The sequence below is a fragment of the Anomalospiza imberbis genome, chromosome 27 (genome assembly GCF_031753505.1).
Source record: "Anomalospiza imberbis isolate Cuckoo-Finch-1a 21T00152 chromosome 27, ASM3175350v1, whole genome shotgun sequence".
NCBI lineage: Eukaryota > Metazoa > Chordata > Aves > Passeriformes > Viduidae > Anomalospiza > Anomalospiza imberbis.
In genome coordinates, this window is record NC_089707.1 from 918,435 (window position 1) to 935,798 (window position 17,364).

A 17,364-nucleotide genomic window follows, 5' to 3' on the forward strand; every position below is an offset into this window, starting at 1 on the left:
GTCCCGGTGAATTGCGGGGTGTGTGGGGGGAAGGCAGCTGTGTGTCCACCCCGCTCTTGGGAGGGCACTGGGGCAGGGGCTGGGGCAGGTGCTGCAGGAGCACGGGCAGCCCCCCGCCCTTCAGCGCTGCTGTGTGCTGGAACCCCCCAGTTCCTGCCCATGCCCACAGAGGGGCTGGTGCCAGGGGCCCGGGGTGCCTGCTGGCGGGCAGCCTCCCCCCAGGTTGTCCATCTGCCATGCTCTGGTGACCCCAGTGACCATCTCGCTGCTACCCTGCCCAGCACAGCCACTCATTCTGGCCCTACTGCAGCAATGCAGCAAGCTGCATGCAAGCCCTGATATTAATCTTGGACTGCTGGGTTATCAGTCATGCAGCTCAGCCTCCCATAATAATCAAGTCTCTCTTTAAGCCTCCCTTGTATGTTATTTTCAACAAGAAACCGCTGATAACTGCAGTCCTGAGAAGGAACAGAATAATTCATAGACTCCTGGGATATCCTGAGCTGGAAGGGACCCACAGGGATCATTGATCCCAGCCCCTGTCCCTGCCCAGGCACCCCAACACCCCCACCCTGAGCATCCCTGGCAGCGCTGTCCAAACGCTCCTGCAGCTCTGGCAGCCTTGGGGCCGGGACCATTCCCTGGGGAGCCTGGGCAGTGCCAGCACCCTCGGGGGGAAGAACCTTTCCCTGAGCTCCGTGCCAAGCCCTGGCCCAGCTCCAGCCCTTCCTGGGCTCCTGTCCCTGTCCCAGAGCAGAGCTCAGCCCCTGCCCCTCTGCCTCCCCTCGGGAGGAGCTGCAGCCCCCGAGGAGCCTCCCCTCAGTCTCCTGTGCTGCAGCTGAACGAGCCAAGTGCCCTCAGCCGCTCCTCAGACCCTTCCCAGCTCCGTGCCCCTCCTTGGGACACTCTCCAACACCCTTATGGGTGATGGATCCTTTGGATCCTTCTGATCTTGTGGTGCCCAAATTGCCTCCAGAACTCAAGCTGATTCCCTCTAACAGATCCTGGGCTCAGGCCATGAGGAACCCAGCAACTTCCCTGCAGGCATCCCCATGTTCTCCATTGTCTCAGGAGATCTTTGGATTGTGCTCTGCCATGGCACATCCAGAAACCAAACGGACTTTGGGAGAGTAGGCACCACTTTTGGGATACCATCCAGGCCCTGGCATTACTCCCATTACTTGAATTTTTTGTACAGAAAAATTCAAGACACCAGAGGTTTATGTCCAAAAAGGAGACAGAGGAGTCCTGTAACTTTATTCGTGAACAAAGGGAGAGGCCATGGGGCATTTCCCATGGGGCCTCTCAAATTGTTGGGGGATGCAGCCTCCTTTTTATCCTAATTTTCATGGCCCATCACCCTCTCCCTTTCTCCACTGGCTGAGGTGGAGAAGCTTCTAACCTCCTGAATTGCCTACTGGATGTCCCCCTCTAATATGCATCCCTCCTTTGTTTAACAGATGATATTCGTAGCTCTGTTGTCTTTGTTCTTCTTCTCCACGTTCAGGAATTTAGCAGGACCTTGGCCGAGCAGCAGTCCTTGTGAATTAGTAACACTTTCTGAAACTGATGATTTCTCCAGTTACTTCCTTATCTACAAATCCCTGGCCCTATCTACAAGCAGATTCACAGAGTCTGTTTGTAAAGACACATTCATCTTATTCCTTCCACCGGGCACTGCCAGGGCACTGGCACTGCCTGTGTGTGGTTGGGCCTTTTGTCACTCTGGTGCCAGTCCTTGCCTAGGCTGAACCCAGTGCACTTTGTCCAGTCTTTTCCAGCCTTTTCTAGCCTTCCTGCAAATCCAAGGCAGATTTGGGATTTTGTTGTTGCGGTTTTCCTTGTTTCTGTAGTGCCAGTCCTTGCTGCAGCTGAGCCCAGTGACCCTTCTCCAGCCCAGCCTGGAGGCAGGAAGGGAGGGGGTGGGTTGGGGATGGTGGTGACGTTGGGGATGAATGGTGAGTGTCGCACTACGACATGAAATAACTCACGCATTCACTCAAGATGTAAAAGAAGGAAAAGAGGAAGTTTTATTTCTGACCGTGCAATATATAGAATTCTAAAAGTGACAGTGGATTGGAGGGTGAAATTGCTACCTCTCCAACCACACTGCTCAAACCAACAGTCTATCAATTCTCTCTTCCTACAAAGAAGAATGCAAAACAATCATTATTTACATGAACAGTGCGTGAGAACTCTAGTAAAAATATGTAAACATCAGAAGGCATAGAAAACTTTTAAAAGAACAGGGTAACAGGTGAGGATGGGGATGATGCTGAGGATGGGGATGATGGGATGGTGTGGTGCGGTGGTGGTGGAGATGGAGATGGCAGAGATGTGCAGAACGGTGCGGAGAGGAGGGGATGGGGATGGGGATGGTGCTGCTGTGGGGATGGGGATGGGGATGGGGATGAGGATGGGGATGGGGATGGGGATGGGGATGGTGCTTCTGTGGGGATGGGGATGGGGATGATGGTGCTGTGGGGATAGGGATGGGGATGGGAATGGGAATGGGAATGGGAATGGGGATGGGGATGGGGATGGTGCTGCTGTGGGGATGGGGATGGGGATGGGGATGGGGATGGTGCTGCGATGGGGATGGGGATGTGGATGGGGATGAGGATGAGGATGGGGATGGGGATGGGGATGGTGCTGCTGTGGGGATGGGGATGGGGATGGGGATGGTGCTGCGATGGGGATGGGGATGTGGATGGGGATGAGGATGAGGATGGGGATGGGGATGGGGATGGTGCTTCTGTGGGGATGGGGATGGTGCTGCTGTGGGATGGGGATGGGGATGGGGATGGGGATGGGGATGGGGATGGTGCTGCGATGGGGATGGGGATGGGGATGTGGATGGGGATGAGGATGGGGATGGGGATGGGGATGGGGATGGTGCTTCTGTGGGGATAGGGATGGTGCTGTGGGGATGGGGATGGGGATGGTGCTGCTGTGAGGATGGGGATGGGGATGATGGTGCTGCTGTGGGGATGGGGATGGTGATGATGATGCTGTGGAGATGGGGATGGGGATGGGGATGGTGCTGCTGTGGGGATGGAGATGAGGATGGGGATGGGGATGGGGATGGTGCTGCTGTGGGGATGGGGATGGGGATGGGGATGGGGATGGTGCTGCTGTGGGGATGGGGATGGGGATGCTGCTGCGATGGGGATGGGGATGGGGATGGGCAGGACGGTGCGGTGAGGTGTGGATGGGGATGTCCGTACGGTGAGTTGCAGGCAGGGCTGGGGATATCCGTACGCCGCCGTGCAGAGCCGCGCCGCGCGGAGCGGCGCCACCCCGTCCCGCCCCCCGGTGCCACCCTGACCCCGCCGCCGATCACTTCCAGGGCGGCCCCGGCTCCCGATTTGAAAATGCGGGAGCGGCTGCTGGTGCTCCTGTGCGCGCTGGCGCGGCGGCGGCGGCGGCGCGCCGGGGCCATGGCCGGGAACGGCACCGGGAACGGGAGCGGCGCCGGCAGCGGGAGCGGCGCCGGCGCCGGGGGCTGGGACGGGCCGCAGCGGCGCGCCTGGCTCCGGCACTACTACAGCCAGCGGCAGAAGCGGCTCATGACGGTGACCGGGGCGGGGCCGCCGTGGCGGGGGACTTGGGACGGGGTCACGGGGGACGGAGGGTGCGGGGGTGCAGGGGATACGTGGAGATCGCGGGGACACAAAGGATGGGGGCGTCGCGGGGGATGCACTGAAGTCACGGGGACACAAAGGGTGGGGGATACGGGAGACGAGCGGAGGTCACGGCGACGTGGAGGATGGGGGGATGCGGCACAGATCACGGGGACACAGGACCGGGGACGTAAGACACGGAACACATGGGCATGGGGGATTTGGGGCACGGGGTACACAGCTCACAGGAACACAAAAAATTGACGGGAGGGGCAGGATGCAAAGGACAGGGATGGGAAGGATGGGGAGCACGGGGAAGTCACAAGGCGGACATAAAGGGTGGGAGACATGTCCCAGAACACGGGATGTGGGACTGGAAGGACACATGGACACAGAGGTGGATGGGGAACAAAGGATGGGGAACGTGGGGGTTCTGTGGGACACAAAGACAGGGACACAAAGGACGGGACTTGATGGACATGGGATATGATCCTAGACACAAAGGATGGTGGATGCAGCGGACATGGGGATGTGAAGGAGGGGGTGACATCAAAGGTGGGGGTTGTAATGGGGGATACAAGGGATCCCTGGCTGAAAGGACAAGCTGGGGGGGAACACGAGGAACCTGCTGGCCTGGGCAGTAGCTGAAGAAGGTGACTAAAGACTCTTTAGTTTAAAGTTGCATTGTAGAATTTAATAATAGAAAAACAATTCCTGTGGAGAGGCCAGGAGCTTCCCCTTCCAAATCATGGTTCCCACCTTTGAGGGATGCTCTCTCCCCCTTCCAAATCAGGACTTGGCCCACAGTTCCCTCAGCAGCTGGAAATCCAGTAATACTCATTAAAATACAAACCCCCAGCGGAAACGGCCACCCCAAAAAGGGCTTTTCCAGAAAACTCTGTCTGCAACAGCTGAGCATTTTGTCTAGAGTCACACCTACTGCCTGGTGGGTTTGCAGTGAGGTTTCCCAGGAACAGGAAGATTTGACTGGTGTTAGACCAGTTGGGACCACTGGCCACCTGGGACTGGCCATCCTTCTGCCTTGAGCAAATCTCTTGAGCTGGGTGGTCTTCAGAAGGGGGCCCAGTGAAGTTCAGGGAAGCGCTGTCTCACACTGCTGTTGTCTCCCCCCTGCACTGCAGCTCCTCATCGCTCACCGGAGGAGAACCAGCTGCTGTTTCTACCCCCGCGCCTGGCCCAGCCTCAGGAGCACGGACTGGTGGGAGCAGGTGGTCCTGAAGGAGTTTGGGCCCCAGGACTGGCTGGAGAAGTTTCGGATGTCCAAAGAGACTTTCTTCTACATCTGCAACCAGCTGCGGCCTGGGCTGGCTCCGCACAGCACCCACTTCCACCCCACCCTGCCACTGGAGAAAAGGGTGGCTGTGGCCCTGTGGCACTTGGCCACCAACGTGGAGTACCAGACTCTGAGCCCGCTCTTTGGCGTGGGGCCCTCCACGGTGCAGAGCTGTGTCCGGGAGGTGAGCTATGCTGTCGTCTTGCTGCTGAAGCCGCTTTACCTCCGGCTGCCTGACGAGAAGGAGCTGGAGAACATGGTGCGCATCTTCTGCACGCGCTGGGGCTTCCCGCACTGCATCGGGGCACTGGACAGCCTGCACATCCCCATCCACCCGCCCCTGCGCCTCACCGCCGACTACTGCAACGGCCAGGGCTGGCACTCCATCCTCACGCAGGCCACCGTGGATGGGCTGGGGCAGTTCTGGGACGTCTCCACCGCCTTTCCAGGCAGCATGGAGAACAGCGCTGTCCTGGAGAGCTCCAGCCTGTGGGTGCTGGCCAAAGAGGGCCGGCTGTGCCCCAACCCTCCCAAGCATTTCATGGGGAAGGCACAGAAGTACGTGCTGCTGGGCGATGCCACGTACCCCCTGCAAGACTGGATCCTCAAGCCCTACCAGGAGGACGAGAACCTCACCCAGCGCCAGCTGCAGTTCAACTACCGCCTGAAACGGGCCCACAGCGTGATCGAGAACGCCTTCCTGCGCCTCAAGGCGCGCTGGCAGATCCTCCTCAAGTGTGACGATTGCAGCCTGGAGCTGCTGCCCACCCTCGTCCTTGCCTGCTGCATCCTGCACAACGTCTGCGAGGCCCACGACAACCCCTTCAACGAGGAGTGGCTGGAGGGCACCGAGCCCACCGAGCTGCCCAAGCCCTGCCAGCCCGCGCCGGCCGCCATGGAGGACACCCGGGCTGAGCAAGTGCGTGAGCTCATGTGCCAGTACTTCGAGAGCTGCGGGGAGGGCTGATGGGCCCAGGGAAGAGCTGCCCTGCACGTCTCCGCTTGCAGACTCACCGTGGACTCTGGCAAACTGGCCCGGTGCTACCAGCTGTACCAGGCGGGCCCAGGGTGGGGAGGGGTGGCCGTGTCACGCTCGTGCTGGGTTTGCTGTGGAGGTTTGAGGCAGTGGAATGTATTTTGTGCCCATTCTCTCTCCCAGGATCTAAACTATTTGGTGCTGTGTTGTGTGCTGCGGGAGTAGAGCGGGGATTAGGGCTGGGAGGGGGTGGCTGCTGGGATCTCTCTTTCCTTTGTCTCAAGGCCTCTCCATTAGACCAAAATCAGCAGGAGCCTTGAAATAAGGCAGAACTCCTCTGGAGGTTTGAAACTTGCTGTGTAAACACACATGGGAAGGAGAGGGAAGGAAGAGGTGGAGCAATGACTTGCAAGAGCTGACACCAGCCTGGAATTAAACTGCATCCACAAACTCAGGGATGTGCTGCCCTGAGGGTTTGTCCAGCCTAGCACTCCCCAGCCCCTCTCCAGAGGGGTTTTGCTTAGCCTGGCACACCTGGCCCCTCTCCAGAGAGGTTTACCCAGCCTGGAACACCCTGAGGCCCTCTCTGGAGAGGTTTGCCCAGCCTGGCACCCCTGGTTCTTCTCCAGGGTGATTTTGCCCAGCCTGGTATCCCCGATCCATCTCCTGAGGGATTTTGTCCAGTCTCGCACCCCAGGTCCCTCTCGGGGTTGGGTTTGCCTAGCCTGGCACTGCCCAAACCCTCTCCAGTGGGATTTCTCCCAGCCTGGAACACCCCCAGGCCCCTCGCAGGGTGGGCCTTGCCCAGCCTGGCACCCCCTGCCTCTCTCCAGAGAAATTTTACCTGCCTTGGGACACCCCAGCCCCTCTCCGGAGGGGTTTGCCCGGCCCGGGCCGTCCGGAGGGGCTGCGGCCCGGTTCCCGGTCCCCGCGGCCCGGTTCCCGGTCCCCGCGGCCCGGTTCCCGGTCCCCGCGGCCCGGTTCCCGGTCCCCGCGGCCCGGTTCCCGGTCCCCGCGGCCCGGTTCCCGGTCCCCGCGGCCCGGTTCCCGGTCCCCGCGGCCCGGTTCCCGGTCCCGGCCGTGCCGGCCAGCGCCCCCTGGCGGCCGCAGCGCCCTCCGGTGGAGGGGAGGCAGCGCCCCCTCCCGTGCCTATTGCGCAGGCGCGGCCGCCGGGCGGTCACGTGGCGGAGCAGCAAGATGGCGGCGCGCGGTGAGTGCGGCGCCGGCAGCGCCGGGCCCTGCCCGAACCCCCCGGCTCCCCCGGCCCGGCGGCTCCTCTCGGGCCCCGCTTCCGCCGGCTCGGCGGCTCCCTCTGGCGCGGTCGCGGCTAGGCGGTCTGCGTCCGTCCCGGGTATCCGGTGAAACCCGAGTGGCCGAGGACGCGCGCTGTGGGGTCAGCCCCGGCCCCGGGGTCCGGTTCCCCGGCACAAGCCGGGCCGCGGCCCTTCCCGCCCGCCCTGCCCCGGCCCCGGGACTCGCTGGCGGCTGAGGGCGCGCCTTGATTCCCTTTCCCGGACGCAGGAGCGTGACCGAGGAGCCCCCCAGAGCCCCCAGCGTGCCCGGACCCGCCCGCGCCATGGTGACGGAGCAGGAGGTGGAGGCCATCGGCCGCACGCTGCTGGACGCGGCGCGGCCCCTGCCCGCCCGGTTCCGGGCCCTCTTCACCCTGCGGAACCTGGGCGGCCGCGCGGCCGTGGAGTGGATCGGGCGCGCCTTTGGGGACGGCTCGGCGCTGCTGAAGCACGAGCTGGCCTTTTGCCTGGGCCAGATGCAGGACGAGGCGGCCATCCCGGTGCTCATCCGCGTGCTGGAGGACACGGCCCAGGAGCCCATGGTCAGGCACGAGGCAGGTACGGCAGCAGCTCCTGCGGCTCTGGGGCCAGGGGAGGGGGCTGGCTGGCGAGTGGGGCTTGAGGTGCTCGCCCCACTGTCCAGAGCAGCTCGTGGGGGCCTGATCCGGCTTGGATGTCAAACCCTGAGTCACGTAACATTTCACCACCTTCCCTGGCCACACCTGACAGGACAGGTTGGCCAGGCTCTGCTGTTCCTGCTGGCCAGGCTTCTCCTGTCGTGTTTGTCCTGTTTGGAATTGGTCAGTCTGGCCTGTGCCCGCGTTTGCCCCATTTGGGATTGGTCATTTAAGCCTGAGTCTGTGCTTTAGAGCAAGGCAAAGCATTGCCAGAAGACACAGCAGGGTTCTTCCCACACAGACACCCTGATTACATCCTGGTACATCCTTCAGGTGAAGCCCTGGGTGCTATCGGGAACCCCGACGTGCTGGATGTCCTGAAACGCTATTCCCAGGATCCTGTGGTCGAGGTGAGGTTCCCGAGGGGTCATTTCCTCGGGGATGCAGCACTGCTGCTCTCGGAGGCAGGTCCCACGCTGGCCAGGTGGCTGGGGACATCACAGTGACCTCCTGCTGCACGCTGGGCTTCTCCTGGCGCTGTCCAGTGCTGCTCTGCAGCCGGGGCCATGTCCCTGTCCCCACAGGTGGCAGAGACGTGCCAGCTGGCCGTGAGGAGGCTGGAGTGGCTGCAGAACAACAAGGAGAAGCCAGGCAGCAGCCCGTACCTCTCTGTAGATCCTGCTCCCCCCGCTGAGGAGACAGATGTTGCCAAGCTCCGGGAGATCCTCCTGGATGAGTCCCAGGAACTGTTTGAGCGCTACCGGGCCATGTTTGCTCTCCGGAATGTGGGGGGCCAGGCTGCTGTGCTGGCACTGGCAGAAGGTGAGGGCCTGTCCTTGCTGTGGGTCTGTCCAGGCTAATCTGGGACAAGCCCTTCCCAAATCCAGGACTGCCAGAGCTGCTCTCACGTTTGTATCCAGGGCTGCTGTTCCCTGCTACATTACAGAGTGCTGGGTGGTCTCTGGTGTTCCAGAGTCCCCTTGTCACCCTCCAGACCCCCTTACCTGAGGGAGGGAGGGCACCAGCTGTGATGGTGGTCTGGGACCAGCTGGTCTGACCCATTGTCAGACCTGGCCTGGGGTTTTTGGGGTCATGCTCTCCTGGCCTGGAAGGTCAGGGGCTGCTGGTGTATGGGAATAGTTCTGGAGAGGGGAATGTCTCTGAGTGGGAAAGGGGCAGACCACAGCCCAGGAACTGTTTGGACCCACCCCCAGCCTGAGGGAAGCGGGTCAGGCTCTCCAGCCATCTGGCACTGTTGAGGTCCGTAAGATGGGGTCTGTCAGCTCCTGCTCCAGCTGCTTGGTCCCAGAGGAGTCCCTGACCGTGCTGCCATCCCCTGGAACATCATGTGGTGGGGCAGAACCTGGGCAGGCGGGGGGCAGCAGCTCTGCTGGGGGGTGCAGCTGTCCAAGGAGGCACTGGGACAGGGCTGGGATCAGAGATCAGGGTGGGAGCAGGGTGGGACACCCCTTCCTGCACATGGGGCTGGGGTGGTGACCCTTGCCATCCCCAGCTTTCAGGTGGGGGCTCCATCCAGGCGTCCTGGTGCGTTTTGGGGCGTCCTGGTGCGTTTTGGGGCATCCCAGCTCACCGTCCCCCCACCCCGCAGGGCTGCGCTGCGGCAGCGCGCTGTTCCGCCACGAGATCGGCTACGTGCTGGGGCAGCTGCAGGACGAGGCGTGTGTCCCCCAGCTGACAGCCGCCCTGTGCAGCCGCGCCGAGAGCCCCATGGTGCGGCACGAGTGCGCCGAGGCGCTGGGCTCCATAGCCCAGCCCTCCTGCCTGCGGGCCCTGCGCGCCTTCGCCGGCGACGAGGAGCGCGTGGTGCGCGAGAGCTGCCAGGTGGCCCTGGACATGTACGAGTATGAGAACGGCGCCCAGTTCCAGTATGCTGACGGGCTCTGCAAGCTGCAGGCCTCCTCCTGAGCCTGGACTGGGGGCACTGAGGTGGGTGCGCTGCCTCCCAGCCCCTCCTGCTGCCAGTGGCGGATCCGTGCCTTGCCGTGCAGAGCTGGAGGAGGGACTGGGTTTGCTCTCTGGCACAATTACAGCCACCTTTTCCCTCCAAATCCGGGCTGAGCTGCTACTTGCCTCCCCACCACTCCTCGCCAGCCACTGTTTCCTGGATCTGCCCCTTTTCCCTGCCAGGATCAGCGCTGCCTGCCTGCAGCATGGCTTGGGGCTTGGACCAGGTGGGCTCTGCTTGGCACGTCAGAGCCTGCTGCGGCTCTGCAGGGCTTGGGCCTGCCCTGGGTTGGTGCTGCCCTGTCGGCAGCTCAATTCTCCCCAGCTGAGCTTTGCTGGGGGCTAGGATGGGCTTTGGGCACCCGCTCTTGTGGGCTGTGGTGTTAGGATGCTTCGAAATTGCTCTCAGTGATGTTGTGGAGCCGGGGCCCTCCTCGCCCGCGCAGTGGGTTTGGCTTCTCCTGTTGGGACAAGCTGGAGCTGAGCCTGTGGCAGCCTCTGCCCCAGCATGGGGGTTGTTTCATGGCAAAGTTGGGAAGATATGGCTGAGATTTTTTTCTGCAGGGAAGGGCGCTGCCATTAGGGTGGGCAGGGTGAGGCAGAGCCTGCCTGGGCTTTCCCCCATGTTTAACCAGGGCCAGGAGGGCTGAGGCTGCTGCTGGCACCCAAATCCCTCAGTCAGCCCAGCCTGGGCACTGGGGTTTGGGATTTGGCATGGAATAAAGCACTGGCACAAGAAACTGGAGTGAGCTGAGCTGTGATTTACCTGTGCCCTGGTGTGGAGTGCACCCAGTGCCGTGGGGTCAAGTGCTGGGCAGGAGCCTGGGGGCTGCCAAAATGAAGTCATAGAACCATTGAGATTAGAAAGGACCTTCAAAATCGAGTCCAGCCACATTGAGGGGAGCAGGGAGTGGGGTCCCTGATGGCATGAGGTGAAACCCCACCCCTGGGGAGGAGGATGATCTCTCTGAGGTGCCCTGGTAGGTCCCACTGCCCTGCAGGGCCTGGCATCCTGCTGGGCATACTTTTCCCTTTGTCCAAGGGCTCCCTGTGAGTCACTCCCAGGCTCAATCCTCTTAGTCCCTGAAGCCAGGTCAGCATCCCTAGGGCTCTGGTGCTCAGGGCCACAACCAAGGAGCAGCCCTGGCCATGGCCCAGTCCTACCCAGTTCAGGACCCCATGGAAAGGGCTCTTAGTCAAGATGTGACCAGTTTTGGTCACCTGTACACACTAAGAGTCAGTGACACGTACCCGAGTGCTGTGGGTAGGGTCACCTGTGTGTGATGGGGAGGGTGAGGGGCTCCAGAGTGCACTTCCCCAGCGCTGGGGACAAACATCTGATGCTTTCACACTGTTTGGAGTCAGCAGCTGTTATGGGTTGCTTGTTCTCCTTCCCTCACCCTCCATAGCCCCTGGGTGATGGGCAGGAGCCAGCTGGCACTTCAGGCTCTGGGCTGTCCCTGTGTCATATCCATCCCCAGCACAGTGAGATGGGTGACTTCCCCCAGGCCACGTTATCATTTCCACTGTTCCCTTCTTGGCACTGGGCTCCAGCACCCTGGAGTTTGCCAGGCTGTTTGTCCCCACTTATCACCAGGCTGGATCCCCACCTTTGCTCTCCAGCTTTTCCACGGGTAACTCACTCAGACCTTGCAGGATTGTTTCCCAATCATTCTGTGCCAACATTTGTCTCTGCTCCCCCAACACCTTTTAAGACAAAATTGGAACAAAATTCATTTCTGAGGCTGGGGTCTGGACAGGGGTGACCTGGTGCAGCAGAGCTGGGAGGTGCTGGACTGGAGCAGGGCTCAGCCTTGAGCCTTGACTTGGCACTGAACTCCACCAGCATCTTCAGCCTGTGCTGGGAAGTGTTTGGGATTTCTTCAAAGCTGCTGCTGGTCTGGGCTAAAACCTCCACCCTCTTGGTGTGGGGGGAATTGCTTTTGGGGGAAGCATGGACTCAGCACCCCTCTGCAGGCTACTCTGCCCTGGGGAGGTGATACTGGGTGCTGGGGTGACACGTGGCAGCCATTTGGGAAGGTGACAGCCTCTTGCCATGGGCTGCTTCCCTGTGCAGCAGAGGGGGCCCCGTGGGAGCCCCCCTGGCTGAGGCTGCATCCCCATCCCCTCTGCCCATCGCCTCCGGCTCCAAGGGTGCTGTGTCCTCTGGGATCTCAGCCATCTGCTCCAGGGATCCGGGGCCTGCTGAGGGATTTAACCCAGCCCAGGGGAGGGAGGAAAGACCTCGGGCACCCCTCCCCATTCCTGTCTTAGAGAGTTCTCCAGCTGCAGCTGACTCCCCACTCCCAGGGGGGCAGGGGTACCAGTGGTGTTCCCAGAGGGGCAGGATTTGGGGACTGTGACCCACATCGGAGCCCACTGGTCACCTCCTATGCTGAGGCAGCCGGGCTGTGCCTGGATTAGCAGGTGCTAAGCTCCTTCTCAGCAACACAGCTCTGTTGGCGGGTGAGTGGCACTGCCACCAGCCATGGGGACACCACTGTCCCTGTGAGCTGCCAGCACCGAGGAGCCTTGTGGACCCTGATGCCACTTCCCCCCCTGCAGTCCCCTGCGTGGCAAAGGCTTCAGTGGCTTGAGGTGGGGGTGCAGGGATAGCTGGCCATGGCCCTGGCAGGGGGTAATCCCCTCCCTGGCACTGGGGGGGCACGGGGGCCACGGCACTTGCTGCAGTCCCCCCCTGAGGAGGACGGGGTGCTGTACGTGGATTACAAGCCCCCTGCCCTGGACAGCATCCACCTGCCCCGCCATGTCCTGTACCTGATGATGGCGGCAACACTGGTGCTGGTGGTGGCATATGCCATCGTGGGGCACCTCATCAAGGACCTGGTGCACGACTTCGCCGGTGAGTGCTACCCCCAGCGGGGTCGGGCTTTGGGGTGGGCGGGGGGCCAGGGGGATCCCCCCACCTGAGACTGTGCTGTGGCAGGGCTAGTGCTGCTGACAGCTCCGTCTCTGCCCCTGCAGACTGGGCATTTGGGCCCAAGCCGGAGGAGAAGGCAGGGATGGCCGAAGGCCCCGTGCCAGAGGCAGAGTGGCTGGAGAAGGACGAGGAGCTGGCGGAGCAGAAGGTGGAGGATGATGGCAGCGGCATCCTGCCCGGCACGGACATCCCGCTGCGGCCGCTCGCTCCACGCAGCTCCGTCTCCTTTGCCGAGTCCCCTGAGAAGAGGTTCTTCTAGGGTCAGGGGACACCCCTGCCACCAGCAGGACCCTGCAGCCCTGCCTGACCATTGGGTCACAGCGTGGCCCTGGCTGTAGGCACTGCCCAGCACTGGCACACAGCCTCCCCCTCCCTGCCCAGCCCTAGCGCTTCTCTCGGTGCTCCTCTTGGGCTGTCACGCCAATAAAGCCACTTGCCCCAGCCCTGGTCGCCCCTTGGCCCAGCACAGTGCGGGGGGTGGCAGGGCTGGGGCATCCCAACCTTTGCCTGGGGTAACAGCAACCCTTGGCACAGCCGTGCCACCCCCGGCCATGGGCACATGGGTGTAGAAAGGGGAGTGCTTGGGGGTGCAAACCCATGGTGTAGGGGCACAGCCAGTGGTGGCAGGGGACACGGACACAGGTGCACACGTGCACATGATAAAATGGATACCCCTCTGGATGGGCCAAGTCAGCGTGGGCACATGGGTAGGGACTGACGGATGGACAGCTGGATGCTGAGGCTGGCTGTGCCCCCACCACCCACTCAGTGCCTTGGCACTGCCAGACCATGCTCAGTGGCACCCAGAGGTGGCCCCAAACCAGTCTTGGGGGACAAAGCACCCTGAAGCCTGACTTGGGTTCTGGGTGAGGGCACTGGGCATGGGGGTTGTTTTATGGACCTGCAGCCCCTGTCTTTAACCCAGGCTGAGGCTGGATCCCTCTGCCCGCATTCTTCTTCTTCTTCACCTCTTGAGGAATTGCCACAGGCAGGGTGGCCCTGCTAAAGTCCACTGTCCCTCCCTGGGGTGCTGGTGGCCACCCTCTGCCTCAGTTTTCCTTGTGTCCTGGTGGGTGGGCACCCTGCCATGGCCTCCCCGAGGTAATCCTGTGAGTATTTCACTCTTGACAGTATGTAGGCACACGCTCCCTGAGGACATGGTGGAGTCCCACCTGGGATTGTCAGGGGCAGCTGGCTCGTGCCCAGGGGAGGGCTGGGGGTGGCCTGGCATTGCTCACCCCTCTGTGCCACCCTATCCCCATGGGATCTGCCCCAGCCCTGCCAGCAGGGGATAGGGGGAACCAGGCAGAGTGGGCACTTCTCCACCCATCTGTTCTTCCACCTGTGCGCCCACCTGCCCGCCCGCCTGTCTGTCTCTGCCTCCATCCACCTGCCTACCCTGGAGGTGGTCCCCAGTCCTGGGCACAGGGACATGCCTGTCCTTTGCCACTGTGCTCCTGGAGGTGGTGGCCACTGGATGCAGTGGGGTGCCGGTGCCTGAGCCAGGGGAGTGGTACCACCTGCCGGGGTGACGGGAGTCACGTTGCCATGGTGCTTGGTGCCACTTTGTCCTCTTGGGGCCAATAAAGGCGCCTGTTGCTTTGGGTGCAGAGTGCAGGCACGATAGCAGCAGGTGACAGAAGCTCACCTCCAGGAGCAGGATCCAGACGTGCCCCAGCCCTCCGCCCAAAAATGCCAAAGCTCTTGCAGCCCCTCTCGCTCCTGGTCCTGCTCGTCCTCGCTTCCACCGCCCAGGGACAGGCTGGTAGGTGCCCCTGTTGACCCTCTGTGCCCTGGGGTGCTTGGGGAGGTGGCCAGGCCCCCCCCCCCGGCATCAGATCAGCTCCTGGGAGACCTTTCCAGTGGGACCAGTCTGTCCCAGTGCTCCAACAGTAACTTTTAGGGGCAGAGCAGAAAGATCTGGAGACACCCACCTGCTATCCCAGTGCTCCCCACTGCACTGGGGACAGGTGAGCTGTGCCAGAGTGGCTTCCTTGGTACCCAAGGGACACTGGGAAGGGGGAACAGTGAGTGTCTGCCAATGTCCCATCTCGTGGGGGGGTCCCATCCCCTGAAGGATGGAGTTCCCCTGAAGCTGTCTCCATCCCTGTCTTTTCCCTTGCCTGTCCCCTGGCCATGTAGGCACGGGCCCCAAGGTGCTGCAGCCGTGGCTCATTGGCCTCACGGCCGTCGTCGTCTTCCTCTTCATCGTCTTTGTGGTGCTGCTCGTTAACCGGCTCTGGAATCTCAGGAAGAAGAGGTTGGATTGGGGGGGGGGTTGGGGGGTGCCGGCCAGGGGAAAGCTGCGTGGAAGTTTGCCATGGGCTGGGGCAGGGTTGTCCCCGGGCACCGTTCAGCCTCTCTCCCCTCGCAGGAAGGAGAACGACCACGCGCAGACCCTGGAGACTGACAGGTACCACAGCCCGGGTGCCGCGGGGCAGCACCGGGACCCCCCCCAGAGCGGGGCTCGGATTCCCTCGAGGGTGGCCACGTTCCGGCACGGCTGGAGGCGGCTGTGCCGCGGTGCCCTTCACGGGGCACGGCCGCGGTGCCGGTGCAGTGCCCGGCTGACCGACGTCCCCTTCCTCCCGCAGGCTGGGGCGCTCCGGCCACGTCAACCGGGCGGCTGAGGACTGGGAGGAGCTGAGCGACAAGCAGCAGAGCACGGCCACGTCCTTCTGAGTGCCCCCGCGCCCCTCAGCTCGCTCCGGGGCACGTCTGACGGGCAGCGCACCCTCACCCGGGAGGGATCCGCGCCGGGTTTCGGCCTCAGCCGCGGCCACCGTGGCACGGCCCGGCTGTGACCAAGACCCGGCGCGGATCACCCGCTCGCCGGAGCTGAGCGGGGAGGGCGGCGGCCAGGGGCCGCAGCGGGGTCTCCCCGTGCCCCCCAACCCTGGGCCGGCGGGGGGTCCCGGCCCGGGGGGACGAGGACAGTCGCCTCTCCAGACGTGCCCACTAAAGGTTTCCCCAGCCTACCCCGGCGTCAAGCGTGTCGTGTCACCGTGCGGGGGAGGGGCTGTCCGGCACCCCTGGCTGCCACTCGGGCAGGGGACGAGGGCGGCTTCCAAGCCGCCAGACCCCAGCGACCTCGGCAGGGCGAGAGCCAGCGTCCAGCCACATCGCGGCCAGAGCAGCCCGGACCGAGGCGTGGGCACTGAGGGGACACGGGGGGCCGGGCAGCCCCGAGGGGGGCCTCGCCCTGAGGCTGTCCTGAGCAGGGCTTGGGGACCGTGGGCACCGCGGGGGCGAAGCGCAGCCTCGGCCAACGCTGACCCACGGGTGACGACACCGCCGGGCGGTGACGTCCCGCGGCCAAGGGCCGAAGCCGAGGAAGTGGCAGCAGCTCCGAACCCCCACGTGAACCGCGGCTGCCCCCACCCACGAGCTGTCCCCAGGTGTCCTCTGCCCCCGCCTGCGGCTGGGGCTGCGCCCTGCGGGCTCCCAGCTCTGTCACCCGCGCCTCCGGACCGAGGGCAGCCATGGGTGGGGGTCCCTCCTCTGGGGTGCTGCGTGCCCGCGGCGGGGCAGGGCTCTGCTCTCCGCAGTGCCCCCCCTGCCCTCCTCCTCCGCTGGGACACCCGTGTTCCCCCCGCGTGGGCACCGTGCCTCAGTTCCCCCGGGGCAGTGAAGGAAGGGCGGAGGCGAGCTGGAGTTGAAGCATAGCTTGTTTAATTTTTATACATTTTTTTTTTGTCTTTTTTTTTTCGTTTTCATTTTTTAATCTTTTTTTTGTGTGTCAGTTTTTTCTTTTTTGTTTTTTTCTTCTTTTTTGTCTCTTTTTTCTCTTTTTTGCATAGGGGAGGGGGGGGACAACAACAACAAAAAACAAAAAAAAAAAAAAAAAACAAAAAAAAGGGAAAAAAAACCAAAACAAAAGAAACAAAACAAAAAAGAAAACCAAAAACCCCCAAAATCCGTATCAGGGTCAGTAAGTGTATGTAGGCAGGAGCGGCGCTATGGGTAATGGCTGCGTACAATGGTATAATCAAATATCGTGAAGCACCAGGGAGGCGAGCGGGGGCTCGGGGGGCTCATGCGGGGCCAGGGGGCGCGGGGGGCGCGGGGGGCCCGGCCCCGGCTCGCGGCCCTGGTGCGCTCGCGGTGTGTATCGGCTGCGGCGAAGCGAAAGCGAGAATCCGGCGAACGAGTAAAATATAACTGCGGGGAGGGGGCACCCCCGGCCCCCGGGGGAGCGGGGACCCCCCGAAAAGGCGGGCGGGGCAGCCGGCGGCGCGGAGGCACTGCGGCGGGATTTTTGGTTTGGGTAAGAGGCGCGGTCCGGCCGGCTGCCGCCTCGGCGCCTTTTTGGGGCGGTTTCTCTCCTTTTGCCGCTCTTTGCCCAGGGGTGGGATTTCCCCCGACCCCGGCTCCACCTCCCGCCTGCCCCCAGGGCATCGCACGGGGCGCCCAGCGGGGCACGCGGGTACCCGGAGCGGCACCCGTGGACCGGGGCACCCGTGGGCATCGCCTGGGGCGCCCGGAGGGGCATTGGTGGGTATTGCTCGGGGCACCCTGCGGGGCACCCGTGAGCACCACTTGGGCACCCAGAGAGGCCCCCGTGGGCATCACCTGGAGCACCCAGAGCAGCACCCATGGGCATCACCTGGGGCGCCCAGGGGACACCCAGAGGAGCACCCATGGGCACCAGGTGGG

The 17,364-nt window shown here is 62.8% G+C and overlaps 4 protein-coding genes across 5 annotated transcripts; all 4 read left to right on the top strand.

Annotated features, from left to right (window-relative positions):
• The first annotated feature begins 813 nt into the window (after positions 1-813).
• Positions 814-6,078, top strand: LOC137462911 (uncharacterized). Of its 2 annotated transcripts, XM_068173748.1 has the most exons (3): positions 814-1,907; positions 3,350-3,575; positions 4,766-6,078. In XM_068173748.1, exons 2-3 carry the CDS (start codon positions 3,375-3,377, stop codon positions 5,882-5,884), a joined length of 1,320 nt encoding a protein of 439 aa, XP_068029849.1. In that variant the 5' UTR covers positions 814-1,907; positions 3,350-3,374; the 3' UTR covers positions 5,885-6,078. The 2 variants fall into 2 exon arrangements, with proteins under 2 accessions (XP_068029849.1, XP_068029850.1); XM_068173749.1 differs by lacking the exon at positions 814-1,907 and having other exon boundaries at positions 3,293-3,575.
• A 913-nt stretch (positions 6,079-6,991) lies between these two features.
• On the top strand, positions 6,992-10,512 carry DOHH (deoxyhypusine hydroxylase). Its single transcript, XM_068173994.1, has 5 exons — positions 6,992-7,103; positions 7,415-7,743; positions 8,136-8,212; positions 8,387-8,624; positions 9,412-10,512. The coding sequence occupies exons 2-5, from the start codon at positions 7,470-7,472 to the stop codon at positions 9,726-9,728; spliced, it is 906 nt and encodes a 301-aa protein (XP_068030095.1). The 5' UTR covers positions 6,992-7,103; positions 7,415-7,469; the 3' UTR covers positions 9,729-10,512.
• A 156-nt stretch (positions 10,513-10,668) lies between these two features.
• Positions 10,669-16,615, top strand: SMIM44 (small integral membrane protein 44). The gene is made up of 5 exons (XM_068173995.1): positions 10,669-12,630; positions 12,753-14,473; positions 14,851-14,968; positions 15,083-15,121; positions 15,303-16,615. Exons 1-2 carry the CDS (start codon positions 12,390-12,392, stop codon positions 12,965-12,967), a joined length of 456 nt encoding a protein of 151 aa, XP_068030096.1. The 5' UTR covers positions 10,669-12,389; the 3' UTR covers positions 12,968-14,473; positions 14,851-14,968; positions 15,083-15,121; positions 15,303-16,615.
• On the top strand, positions 14,401-15,390 carry SMIM24 (small integral membrane protein 24). Its single transcript, XM_068173708.1, has 4 exons — positions 14,401-14,473; positions 14,851-14,968; positions 15,083-15,121; positions 15,303-15,390. Exons 1-4 carry the CDS (start codon positions 14,401-14,403, stop codon positions 15,388-15,390), a joined length of 318 nt encoding a protein of 105 aa, XP_068029809.1.
• Positions 16,616-17,364: the final 749 nt, after the last annotated feature.

Bases quoted from the DNA above. Each gene is read 5' to 3' on its own strand.
- LOC137462911 (XM_068173748.1), top strand. From the start codon at position 3,375: ATGCGGGAGCGGCTGCTGGTGCTCCTGTGCGCGCTGGCGCGGCGGCGG. The intron at 3,576-4,765 runs GTGACCGGGGCG...CCTGCACTGCAG, and splicing joins GGCAGAAGCGGCTCATGACG to CTCCTCATCGCTCACCGGAG.
- DOHH (XM_068173994.1), top strand. From the start codon at position 7,470: ATGGTGACGGAGCAGGAGGTGGAGGCCATCGGCCGCACGCTGCTGGAC. The intron at 7,744-8,135 runs GTACGGCAGCAG...TACATCCTTCAG, and splicing joins CATGGTCAGGCACGAGGCAG to GTGAAGCCCTGGGTGCTATC. The intron at 8,213-8,386 runs GTGAGGTTCCCG...CTGTCCCCACAG, and splicing joins CCCAGGATCCTGTGGTCGAG to GTGGCAGAGACGTGCCAGCT.
- SMIM44 (XM_068173995.1), top strand. From the start codon at position 12,390: ATGGCCCTGGCAGGGGGTAATCCCCTCCCTGGCACTGGGGGGGCACGG. The intron at 12,631-12,752 runs GTGAGTGCTACC...CTGCCCCTGCAG, and splicing joins CCTGGTGCACGACTTCGCCG to ACTGGGCATTTGGGCCCAAG.
- SMIM24 (XM_068173708.1), top strand. From the start codon at position 14,401: ATGCCAAAGCTCTTGCAGCCCCTCTCGCTCCTGGTCCTGCTCGTCCTC. The intron at 14,474-14,850 runs GTAGGTGCCCCT...CTGGCCATGTAG, and splicing joins CACCGCCCAGGGACAGGCTG to GCACGGGCCCCAAGGTGCTG. The intron at 14,969-15,082 runs GTTGGATTGGGG...CTCCCCTCGCAG, and splicing joins TGGAATCTCAGGAAGAAGAG to GAAGGAGAACGACCACGCGC.